Source organism: Neolamprologus brichardi, chromosome 9 (genome assembly GCF_056152115.1).
Source record: "Neolamprologus brichardi isolate AB-2024 chromosome 9, ASM5615211v1, whole genome shotgun sequence".
NCBI classification, from domain to species: domain Eukaryota; kingdom Metazoa; phylum Chordata; class Actinopteri; order Cichliformes; family Cichlidae; genus Neolamprologus; species Neolamprologus brichardi.
This window is the reverse complement of record NC_142112.1, coordinates 32,833,147-32,845,720: the sequence shown is the minus strand read 5'-3', so window position 1 is coordinate 32,845,720 and position 12,574 is coordinate 32,833,147. Positions and strand designations below refer to the sequence as shown.

The window sequence follows — 12,574 nt, the reverse complement described above, 5'->3', positions numbered from 1 at the left end:
AGGTCAGTCCATCTGGGAGTCAAATTGGCCATTTCCCTAACCTTTAAGTCCTTCTAAAATCCAAGTGGATGAGTTAAAAAAAAAAAAAAAACAACAAAAAACAAAACTTGATCTATTTGTGAAGTTTGTGAAACTGACTGGACTTCTTTGAGCTTTGTTCAAGACTTCTCACCTACTTCATAAACCAGGGGTAGGCAACCTTTCTGATGATGAGTGCCATCTAAAATTTGCTCAGAAGTCAATGTGCCATATGATTGCATTAGCAATAAATTTAATAACGCTCTATATGAACAGTTACACACTATATAGAACAACTTTATAGAATTACAGTGGCTTGCGAAAGTATTCGGCCACCTTGAACTTTTCCACATTTTGTCACATTACAGCCACAAACATGAATCAATTTTATTGGAATTCCACGTGAAAGACCAACACAAAGTGGTGCACACGTGAGAAGTGAAAATCATACATGATTCCAAACATTTTTCACAAATAAATAACTGCAAAGTGGGGTGTGCGTAATTATTCAGCCCCCTGAGTCAATACTTTGTAGAACCACCTTTTGCTGTAATTACAGCTGCCAGTCTTTTAGGGTATGTCTCTACCAGCTTTGCACATCTACAGACTGAAATCTTTGCCCACGTGGAATTCCAATAAAATTGATTCATGTTTGTGGCTGTAATGTGACAAAATGTGGAAAAGTTCAAGGGAGGCGAATACTTTTGCAAGCCACTGTATATTTGTTCGCAGATGTTGGCAGCTATCAGCGAATAGTTATCAGCTATTTTGAAACAAAAAAGACACTTTTTATTCATAACAAGAACTCCATAACAGCAAATGCTATTTATGGTCTCCTCACAACAATGATAAGAAAAATAAACTGGGCCAATAGGGCATGTTTGTTAATACAGGGATGCACATGTTAATGTGATCTCTGGTCTCCCACTCAGAGACACAGGTCTCCGAGTGTCCAGCATTCAGACGGCTGCCTGAGGACACTATTCGTGTGAGAGAAAATCTGCTCACACAGATATGTAGAGCCAAATACTGTCAATAAGGCCTCTGCAATGTTCTGAAGACAGTTAAACTTGTCAGGTAGTGATGTCCAGCAGGTGAAAATGCAGCTCCATGAACATGCACAGCTGTGGATTCCAGCTGCGTTCGTAGTTCTGCAAACTTTGACCCCCACAGAGTCGAGGTTTTCAGTTCTATCAGCTGCATTTCGATGTCCTCTGTGTCCAGCCAGTTTAATGCGAGACAAACCCAGCTGCTCATTAAAGCTTTCTGGTTTGATCAGAAAAGGAAACATTGGTCCATAAACCTGAAAGTCCAGAAAACGCATTGTGAGTTCTGTCTCAAGTCTACGGATGTATCTTTTTATTTCAGTGGTGCTGATGCTAGCAATGTCGCTCTCACCGGTAGAGCGACAGTTATTTTTAGCCAATTACAAGTTGAATCTGGTAGTTTGGGTTGTTAGCTAAGATACCGTCATTAAGAAGTGGCACAACTAATGTGTCTATGTGAGCTAATTTGCAATGTGCACCTCTGGCCCGGCCATTTTTTATTTATTTTTTTTAATGCACCTTCTCAGATGAATTCACTGCGTGTCGTGCCATCAGTTAACCCTTCCAGCCACAGCCGGCACGCGTGCCCAGGGTTGCCAACCCCTGTCATAAACCATACAGCTGTTATGCCAGACGATATGATTAATAGAGATCCTGTAAAGTTGGACTTTTTAACTTGGGAGTCTTTTGGGATTGACTGACTTTTGGAACCAACCTCAAGAGGCCACTAGAGGAACTGCAGCTTTTGGCGGTTCTACACTGACCTGGAGGTCAATTGTTTTTGCCGTATTCCTTTATTCTGCTCCCAAGTGGCAGCTCAGATGTCAATATATATAGTCACTAATGCAAAATAGCAACAAATGCATTAAGAATGCAAATAGCATCACTGAAAAAAAAGTCTCATGACCTAAGCAGCCCAAACATTAGGGGCTTTTATTTTAGTGTTTGGCGCTGTGAAAAAGAGTCATGAAAAATATTTGATGTACTGTTTGTGCGTGTTTTGTTTTTTTTTAATAGATTTTAACTTTCTTAAACAATCAAGTTGGAATGAAATGAGAAGAAACGTGCAATTTGCTCCGATTCATTGGAAAGCCGCCCAAGTATTCTGATCCAAAACTACTTTGCAGAATTGCAGTTTTTTTCTGTCTCGCTTTGGTGACGAGCCAAAAGGTGACCTCACACTCGTTGTCTTGGTAATGTTACTGTGATCCATTTGCTGTATTTGGCAAATGGCCTTAGCTTTATTCACCATTTCGCCATCTGGGACACTGAATCAAAGACGCTTTCAGATGGAGTTGTTTGGAGCTCATGGTTTCTTCCATTTTGTTAAAGGACAGGATAATAGCCTGCAGCGGAGGATGAGGATTAAGTGAATGGCTCTGACCTGTTGCATCAACCATTATAATCACAATACCGAATAAAAGCATTGGTCCAACTATGGAGTTCTTTTGCGTTGCAGTGTTGAGTCTTTTAGAGTATATTGCCTTAATTCTTTCAGTTCTTATCTTCAATTTTTTTAACAATAGTTGATGATAAGCTATCTGTCAAAATATTTAATTAAAATCAAAATCCCTCCAACCTCATTGATTCTATTAGCAATAAGTGGGTGTTTGCCACTCGATGCAGATGAATACTGTAATCGGTGCACACTCACAACTCAAGTATGGTGCGCCTCTTGGGTAGTTCTTATTTTAGGTCTTTAATTGGCTGAAGAGGCCAATTCTGGAAGCGTTAACGTTCTCGCAGTGTGGGCATTGATGTGAGGTGCTCGAATAGGGGACTCTCTCCTTTCTTTGCTGGTGCTTGCCTCTGGCAGCTCGTCTGAGATCCTCTTCATGGAGTGTGGCTCACTCATTTAAACTGTTTTTCCATGCGATTGCGTATTGAGCGCAGTCTTCCTAGTTAGAGCTGTTTATTTGGAAGTTTGATCTTGATTTTGGCCTTGATTTGTTTTTATGACCTGCTGGTGTCCGCTGGCCGGGATCTAATTTTGAGCAGAAAGAACAATCAACGCCTCGTTCTCTATTATTTGATTGATTGAAACTATATGTACTTGAATGATTACTGCATATAAGTTGTAGCCACACAGGGGCTTGTGTTTAAACAGCCAGCATGGGTCAGTGCTTCAACGCTTTCCACTGTAGCATTTGGCCTTTCAGAAATTACTTCCTTAGTCGGCAGTAATGCAGACTCCATCATATATATAGGTGACCTTCCTGGTTGCAAAGAAAGCTGTTTTTACGCATGCACTGCAGCCTAAACTGTTCTAGACCAAACAGGACTCAAAAGATCAGACATTAAATGGCCTTTAACGAGCAGCTCCCTCGTGTGATGCTTGATAGCGTGCACGTGAGGATTGGTTAGGTAACAGTCTGGTGACATATCACAGCCAGTGAATGGACATCACATGTTCTGTCTGTCTGCTCTATACAGTCAGAACCACTGCTTACATCAAACAAATATGTTTCAAATTGCTACTACCGTACTTAGACTTGCTATTTTAACACAGACAGCTGTAGACCTCAGGTCAGCAGTCATTCCTGTTATTCTCCTTTGAAGTCTGCCTGATGGGCGCAGCGTCGTTGGTGTATTGTAATGCAAAGTCTCTGCGGACGAGTCTGCCAGTCACAAAAAAACGGCAGAGCCTCACGCTTGCTGTCTGATGATGAAATTTATGTCACTTGGACCCTAGCAGACTCAGAGACGAGGGAATTGTAAAGCGGCTATTATATTCTAGTTGTGGACACAGACAGCTGGAGACACCACGGATGAGTAGTCAGTCACGTTACTCTTTGTTAAAGTCTTTGATAAGTCAGACTAAAAGGTGCCGGCGTAGGTCCTGCGTTGTAGGCTGGCAGCTCTGCAGATAAAACTGTGTGATCATTAAAAAGCAGCAGGCTTGTCGATGCCCGCTCAGAGCCTTGTGATCGTTGTCTGGTGACGAAATTCACGTGACTTATACCCAAGCACACTCACAGATGCCAAACTGTAACATGCTTCTAAGAGCATTCAGTACAAGTACTGCATGGGTTACTTGTGACGGTCAAAATGCAGAGTGTGGAAATTTTAGCTCTGAAATGGAGAGACTGCTCAACACTTGTCTTTGTATTAAATAATGATCATCACCCTGTGAGACCATTGAAATAGATCTCATCATCATGCTGCAAGCTCAAAATGTTAGCGAAACATGTTGAGAACTTGCATGTCCAAAACTGGGAAGCTTTTGGAAAAGCATATTTGAAACCATGTCCAACATATTTGGTGTTCCAATTGCACCCTGCCCGTTTATAGCTATTTTTGGGGTGATGCCTTGTGATGCCAGTCTTTCCAAATCACACTCTGATCTTCTGGCCTTTTGCACTCTTTTGGCCTGTAGAATGATATTATTGAAATGGAAAGAGCCACTTCCACCCCTGTATATGGGCAATGGGTTAAGGATGTCATGTACTATACTCAGCTGGAAAAGATCCGCTACACTGTAAAAGGTTCGGTTCGGAGGTTTTATGACACATGGCAACCTTTTCTTACTTACTTTGAAAGATTAAGTCCGGATACTATCGCTTAATGTGCGTGTGAGTGGGTTTTTTTTTTTTTCCCTTGCTGTTGTTCATTTATTTTATTATTTACTTTGTATCTGTAATTTTCTTTTATTTTATCTCTTCTTTCCTCTCTGGCTGGGTTTTAGTTACACTGTTCTGGATGGGTGGTGGGTGGTGGTGGTGGGGGGGGGGCACGACTGTTTGTTAATATTGCCGTAATTGTTGTTGGAAGCAATTCTTTGTTCAATAAAAAGACCTTGATCAAAAAAAAACATGTTGAGAACTTTTTCAAATCAGTTCAATTCAACAGACAATCACATGACACCTTGCCACCAAATAGGCACTTGGCATTAGTGGGAAGGAAAAACTCCCCTTTTCCAGAAAGAAACCTGTGGCAGACGTTTCTCAGGGAGGGGCATTCATGTGTTGGACAAATAATAAACACCCTGGAACTCTGCAGAACTGCACAAGGAACTAATAATATGCATAATTGTCCAAATTGAGACGCACTTCAGGTATTTTTTATCCAAAACGGAGGACCTCCTGACACAAACTACGTAGAAGGATTTCAGATGACATCCCAGTCAGGTTTTCAAAGTGTGACAGCAACTTCCTGTGGGTATAAAAAGTGTTCAAAATATCCCCGTTTGTTAACCCTTTAAAACCGGTCAGAGCGGGCACGCTCCGTTTTGCGCAACTACTTTTAAATCCCGGTAGCTCTGCAACCACGTAAGCTAGCGCAATAATTGTTTTTGCATATGAAACCGGAGGAGTTGTACTTACATCTTATGCCATCAGCTTGTCCTCGGTCACAGTTTCCTTCCACATACAGCTTTGCAAAAACTGCATAAAAAGCACTTGCAGCAACAAAAACATAATATTCCAGAAACACGCTTTGCCAATCCGATCAGCTGTTTGTAGCACTTCCTACGTTGGAATAGACGTCAGCGCGAACTATCGCATGTCCGCCATGACCTGCCCGAAACCAGAAGTGATGTCATTTTCGCGGAAATGTAGTTTTTTACCATCAGGGCCTCGTGAGCCTATACTGGTGTTTTTAAAAGTTATGTTTGACTTTATGACTTTCTGTGTGGTTTCTGGGATGCTTAGGACTCATATTGCACTGCTGGAAATAGTTTATTTTGATGCATATGCTGCTTTTTTGCAAATTTGTATCATAATATTTATTTTAGTTTTTCCTGCAGTGTATAAAAATTGGTGTATTTCAAAAATAAAACTATGAAGACACTTAAAATAAATTTCCTGTGGTGGGAAACTATTTTGTGCAACTTTTTTGTATTTACAGTTTTGAGGGATAAGCCTCTTAAATTTCTCTAACTAGAAATATATGTTAAAAAACAAAAACGATTTTAAATTTTTTTGTAGTTTATTGCACTTTTTTGAAATTTATGTAGTTACTATGCACTTAATGCATACATATTATTAAAATTTGGGCTATAATGGTTGTATTGATGTATATCAACTTGAAATGCTCCCAAAAATGGCTCCACAGCATGTAAAAATATAATATAAGCTCTGGCGGACTTGGTTCTATGGTAGGTCTTAAAGGGTTAATCGACGAACGTTTCCTCTCTTTCAGCTGGCCTTAACTCACCCCAGCCATCACCTCAACTTTGGCATGAATCCCGACCACGCCCGCAACTCGCTGTCCAACTGCGGCATCCGCCAGCCCAAATATGGCGACAGGAAGGTCCACCACATGTACATGAGGAAAAAAGGTCTTTATCTCAATGTTTTCCTACTCTAAAAATGACCAGTCGTTTTTATCAGGCAACTCTAACCCTACCATCCCGGGGATTTACATTTTTCTTTTCGCAGGAATCAACACATTGATTAACATCATGTCTCGTCTGGGACAGGATGACCCCTCCCCTTCCAGGTAGGCTGCCTGCGGGCACATATCTGTTCATGCTATCACTGACCACAGGAGCAATCAAAGGGACGATTCTTGTGATTAATATACCCGGCAGGCCTGCTGACAAGAAAATTAACTTTAACTGTGAAAGCAAGGGATTTAGCAGGTGAGCAGGTGTGTGTGTGTGCACGTGTGTGTGTGTGTGCACGTGTGTGTGTGTGTGTGTGAGTGTGTGTGTGTGTGTGAGTGAGAGAGAGTGCGTGCATGTGTGAGAAGCCCATCTCTCCTGCTACCTCTTCTAATGTCCTAACATCTCCGCCTTTCCTTTCGTCTCCTCCCCATCTCTAGGATCAATCACAACGAGAGACTGGAGTTCCTCGGCGATGCTGTTGTCGAGTTCCTCACCAGGTGAGAAAGCGCCTGCGAGCCTCTGATAGACACCTGCGCTAATTGAAGCCGACGAGAACACTATCGGCCTTTGTCTCTTTTTTCCTTTCTCACCTTCTCACTCCATTTCTCCCTCTTTCTCGTTGTCTACATCTATCCTCGTCTGTCACAGCCACGCTCTTCTCCATACTTTCAACTCATTCAAGACAGTGATTTACTGGTAATTGGAACTGGGATGTAAACCCCACCCCTCCCACCACCTCCTCCTCCTCGTTGCCTCTCACGCCGCCCTCAACCTATTTTAATAGGCTGAAATTCTCCATGACAACTTGCAATTAGCTGTCTGGAATTGCTGTCTGGAATGCTGACTGTGTTATTGACTGCCAGGTGAGTGCGGGCGCTGCTGTCCGGCACTTACCTAAGCACAGCACACACTGCTCATTATATATATATATATATATATATATATATAGATACTACTAATCTCATACATTACTTAGCGAGATAGCCCACCTACCTCCTCAGTGTTCCACCACTTCCTCCTCCTCTGAGAGGAAACATGTGAGAAAATTACAGAGATTATCAGTAGCTATAGTTTTTAGACACTGGCAATTTTTTTGTGTGTGTTTTGGCAATTTGCCTCTCCACACCGCCACAGTGTTTGAAATCAAACAATCAAGATGTGATTGAAGTGCAGACTTTAAGCTTTGATTCAAGGGGTTCATTAACAGTTTAGGAAGTACACCCATTTTTATATATAGTTCTCTGCTTTCAGAGGCTCAGACGTTATTGGACATAATTGAAAAACATCCCTTTATTATTTCATGACAGATTAAACAGATAAATGTTCCGGGGTTGATTCCAGGCGTGGTCCAAACGGACGTCAGAGCGAGGGAGGGAGGACATCGTTATGGTGGGTGGGCGGGCTGTTGGAGAGGTGCGGTCTGAAATGTGGAATGAAGCACAAGGAGGCAGGTGTATTCGTGTCTAGGTCTACAATCAAGAGATGCCTCCATGCATAGAAATAGAAAGGGTTTACAGCATGGCATGAACCACTGGCTAGGGCTGCTCAATTAATCGAATTTTAATCACGATTACGATCTGGGCTTTCAACGATCATTAAAAATGACTGAGCCGATTATTAGCCCCTCCCTCGTGCTTTACGCTCGCGCTGCTCCGTGTGGCAAATCGAGCGCACCTCTCTGCATTTCGAACACGTGTCACAACCATTGACTGTAGAAAAGAACTGTTTTCTACAGTCAATGGTCACAACAATTAAGAGCAGCGGTCTCCAACCTTTTTTGCGCCACGGACCGGTTTATGCCCGACAATATTTTCACGGACCGGCCTTTAAGGTGTCGCGGATAAATACAACAAAATAAAACTAGTACCGGTACCGAAAAAAATAAAATTTATTCATAACACACGTGAAAAGACCAAGGAAAACCGAGTAAACGATAACAAATTAACGCTGAAAACCAATAAAAACCCTGAAAACTATACATTTCACACCTGAGCCTCAACTCTCGCGGCCCGGTACCAAACGACTCACGGACCCGTACCGGTCCGGGGGTTGGGGACCGCTGATTAAGAGGACCCGAGGGAAGCTCGGAAAGCTAAGCAGAAGTTATTTGGAGAGGAGAGTGACTGCCTTGCTTGAAAAGAGAGGTAAAAAAAACTTAAGTGGTGTGGAAACATTATGGGTTCGCGGAGTCAGACGTGGATCAAGTAGACGCAGTGTGTAAACTTTGCTACAGTGTCGTAGCTGCACCACAGAGCAACACTGCAAAGTTCACTAAACATAGATGTTTACATTTTTCATTTATGTTTTATATTGCAAACATTTGCACTGTTATCAGTATTTGCACACTATTTTATATTATTTTTTGACAATCTTTAAAGTCATTATTCAATACATTGTTATTGTTAAATAAATATCGTCATAATCGTGATTATCATTTTTTGCCATAATCGAGCAGCCCTACCACTGGCTACACTCAAGAAACTGTTCTGAAAAAAGCTGTTTGGACAGAGGAGACTAAAATTAACTTGTACCGGAGTGAGGAGGATAATCTGAGGCCGATCACAGTTTTATGGCATGGGCATGTGGTGCGAGTGGAACTAGTGCTAGTGGGATAAATGATGACCCAGAGTGTACTTATCCTTATATTAATGATAGTATAAATTATGTCAACTTGCCTAATTACTATTGAATCTCTGAAAATTGGGAACCATGTATAAAAAAAGGCTATACTGTATTTTTCGGACCATAAGGCGCAAAACAGTCAGATAAGTCAAACTTTACTCAACTCGTTCTTCTTGCTTCCTCCACTTCCGTACCATTTATTCATTAATGTTGAATTCTCTCGCAGCTGCTCTACTCCCATGTTGTTGCAGTATATTAATGACTAACCTCGTATTGTGGATGGATTATCTCAGTTGTTCTCCTGTTAGCGTTAGCATTCATCCTGCAGCTTTACTGTTTATGTTATGCTAACAAAGCTGCGTCACTAGCGATCACGTAGCACATCATTATATACCAGCTAGTCCAACTTCAGTAATCCTACAAAAGCACTGCTGTTTAGTTTTCTGTCTTCATTTATGTTGGAAGTGAAAGCAGAGCTGAACGTTTTATTTTTTTCAGAAGTCTCTCAGTCAGTACATGCTATATCATGTTTAGGTAGCTAGCGAAACTGGCTAGCTAACTTCCTGCTAACTTCTAACTCTGTTAAGTTTAATAAATTCTGTTTTCATGGATGCCTGGATGTTAAACTTAATTTTTACTCCTGGTAAAGCAGCAACGCTGATCATTTTATTAAGGATGAAAGAATTTAGACAGTTTTTAACTCTCAGTGATGCTGCAGTATTCGTTTGACTTTGGGACATGAAGAGGACGAAATTTGGGACCCTGATTACTCGGTGAGGCTCTTGACTACGGCAGCCCTAATGCTCCGACAATCCATCAGGTGGTGCGGCTTTGTAGTTTGCCTTATAGTGCAGAAAATACGCTAATTAATAAACAGTTAATGAGGTACTTTTGTAAAAACCCTTGAATGACAGGCCGAAAGTCTTCACTTCAATCACATTTCAATCATTTGACTTAAAATCCATCGCGGTGAAGTCCGGATACCTGTGCCACTAACTGTACTTTCCCACTGTTCCACCACATCCTCCTCCCCCGTCTCCGAGCATAAATGCTGTAACATATAAGAAAAGGGCTTTTCTCTTTCCACGAGGTGTACCCTTCACACGCATACATGCACATAGAAAAGGGAGAATAGATTTTTTTATCAGATTTCCATTTGCCCACCAGCATAACTTCTCCTACCAGAATTTCATTTGTAAGCCTCAATGCTAACACTTCCATAACATCCAGGAACAGGATTAAACCTTAATAGGAGCTGACACTGGGTTACAAAGGATACCGCTTCAGCTCCTTATGCACCAGGAACTGTGTTACAAAGAAGGTGGTTAGCCTCTGTTTCTCTTGGTATCTCCGGGCATGTTTTGCCACTTTCTCTCCTTCTCACCCCCCTCCTCTTCTTCTGCCTTCCTCTTTGATTGTTAGTGTCTGACGAGACATGCTTGGCCTACGCTCTGGCCCTCTGAATTATTTATCAGCCTCTTGTCCAGTTAAATGGGTACAGCAGATCCGGCCAACTGCCTCGTGCACCTCCAGCATGCACTGCCCTTGGAGGCTATCTGCGTCTCTGCTGTTCAGCCAACAGAATATTTTGCACATTTGAATAGCTCCAAACGCTGGGTGGGAGTTAGTGTTGAGTAGAGGGGAGCAGCGAGATTATTTTTTTACAAGGGTCAGCAGCTGATGTAAAGAAAATAAGGCCACGTGCAATATTTGTAAGTAAATATTTCATCAGAAGGACTTTTTTAAGTCCAGGTGTTTAAATGAGTAAAGATTATTAAAGATAAATGCTTGGGAAGTCATGTTTGTAGTTGTGTTAAGAAAAACCGAGGCACGGCAGGACGCATTGATTTGGTTTCTTTATTTTTGGGCCAGAAAGTACAGCAGCACACGTAAAGAAAAGCACACGAGGAATAGACTGCAGATGAGCTTCACAGTTGGTGTCTGGAAAGTGCCACAGTTGGTGGAGGCTATTAATAAGCAGAGATATAAATACAGCGTGTTTTCCTACCTGAAAATCGCTGCGGAGTCCACTCAGTCGGGTTGTGTGACTGACACTTTGGCTAGCAAACCAAGAGTCTCTGGTCTCATTATTTTCCATTACACTAAGTGGGTTTTATTAATTCCAAGTGTTTTGTTTCCACACTAAGATCACAATACCCTGACAAATGGACCTCTCGTGAATTTGGAAAAACAGAACGCCACCTGCTTTCCTCTCTTTGCATTGATTAGAAATGACTGAATTAAATTGCCTGTTTTAATTCAAATGAAATCAAATGACACGCCGCAGTTAGGGAGACGCCGGACCGTAATGAAAATGGAACCTGCTAGCGCGGAACCCAGCTGTGGAACCACTCAAGCGTCCGCCGCCATTTTCTGGGTTCCAGCGCAGACCTGGAAAGGCTGGATATCTCGGGAAAATTAATTAGTCGGTCTTGAAGAGTTTTGAAAATGCAGGATGAGGCAGCGTGAAATGGCATTCAACTTTTTGGACAGACCAGGGCTGTCAAACTCTCTTTAGTTCATGGGCCAAGAACAGCCCAATTTGATCTCAAGTCTTATATAACAAGCTAAAAAGAAATCCACTACTTTAGTCTGAAAAGTACATCCAGGAAATGTCACATTTATCAAATCCTTCATTTACAAAATAATGGATGAACTTCCTGAGATATTTTATGGGGGGGAAAAAAGGCAATTCAGTCAGCCTGCTGTCATCAGTCAAAGAAATGTGTTGGCACAGCTCCTTCACTTAACCGCTTCACTTCGGGGTGGTGTGTCAAGCCATGCATATTTCTTTGTCAGTAACAAATATGCAAAACTCGTGATGATTCAGACGTTTGGCTCAGAAAAGAATCGGCAAGAAAGAAAAGGGAGAAAATCCGAAAACGTGACATTTAAAGGGGATTAGACGTACCAGACTATACCAGTTTGGCCAGTTGAAAATATAGGTTGTTGTATTTTGTCATTATGTCGTCGTTTATTCCGCTTTTCCTCACCAAACCTTCTTTCTAATGTTAGACCTAATGAAATAACTGACAAACACTAGCCTCTACAAGCTGTAAATATCATGTTATTTGCCAGCAGGCAGTTATTTCTGTGTCCACCCTTATATGTGCCGATTCTCGTCCATGTTCATGAAATGAAAATTTTCCACTTTGAGACAGGAGGGGTCGATGGTGGAGTCGTTTCACTGCTCACACCAGTTTGAGTCATACGCAGATTTTCACACATCATTTGTATCGTTTTTAAATATTCATTCAACATATGGCGCTCGGTTGAGCTCGGGCATTAACAATGACTTGGTGAGGTTTAGGCTTTAGAAACCTCTGAGTTAGGTTCAGGAAAAGATCACAGTTTAGTCTTTTAAAGCTTTTTCTTTTCTTTATTGTTATAAATAAAAGAAATAAAAAATAATTCCTACCTAAGCATATCACAAATATTACAAACTTGTGCTTTTGCTGACACAGAAAAAATTGGCAATTGGTGTTAGTGGGGAAAAAAATAGATTGCTCTTTTTATTTCACATTTTGTTATGAGACTGGACTGAATAATAGAGCCAGCGAAC

General features: G+C 41.5%; 1 protein-coding gene across 6 annotated transcripts in view; it reads left to right on the top strand.

The window, feature by feature from the left end:
- The window catches only part of drosha (drosha ribonuclease III), a 146,820-nt gene that overhangs the window by 58,552 nt on the left and 75,694 nt on the right, over nucleotides 1-12,574 (top strand). For 5 of the 6 annotated variants that reach the window (XM_087846311.1, XM_087846310.1, XM_087846309.1 and 2 more), the window contains exons 18-21: nucleotides 6,204-6,342; nucleotides 6,443-6,503; nucleotides 6,595-6,645; nucleotides 6,828-6,887. In XM_087846311.1, coding sequence (XP_087702437.1) covers nucleotides 6,204-6,342; nucleotides 6,443-6,503; nucleotides 6,595-6,645; nucleotides 6,828-6,887 — 311 coding nt within the window. The remainder of the gene's footprint in view (nucleotides 1-6,203; nucleotides 6,343-6,442; nucleotides 6,504-6,594; nucleotides 6,646-6,827; nucleotides 6,888-12,574) is intronic. The other variant, XM_087846314.1, reaches the window with a different exon arrangement.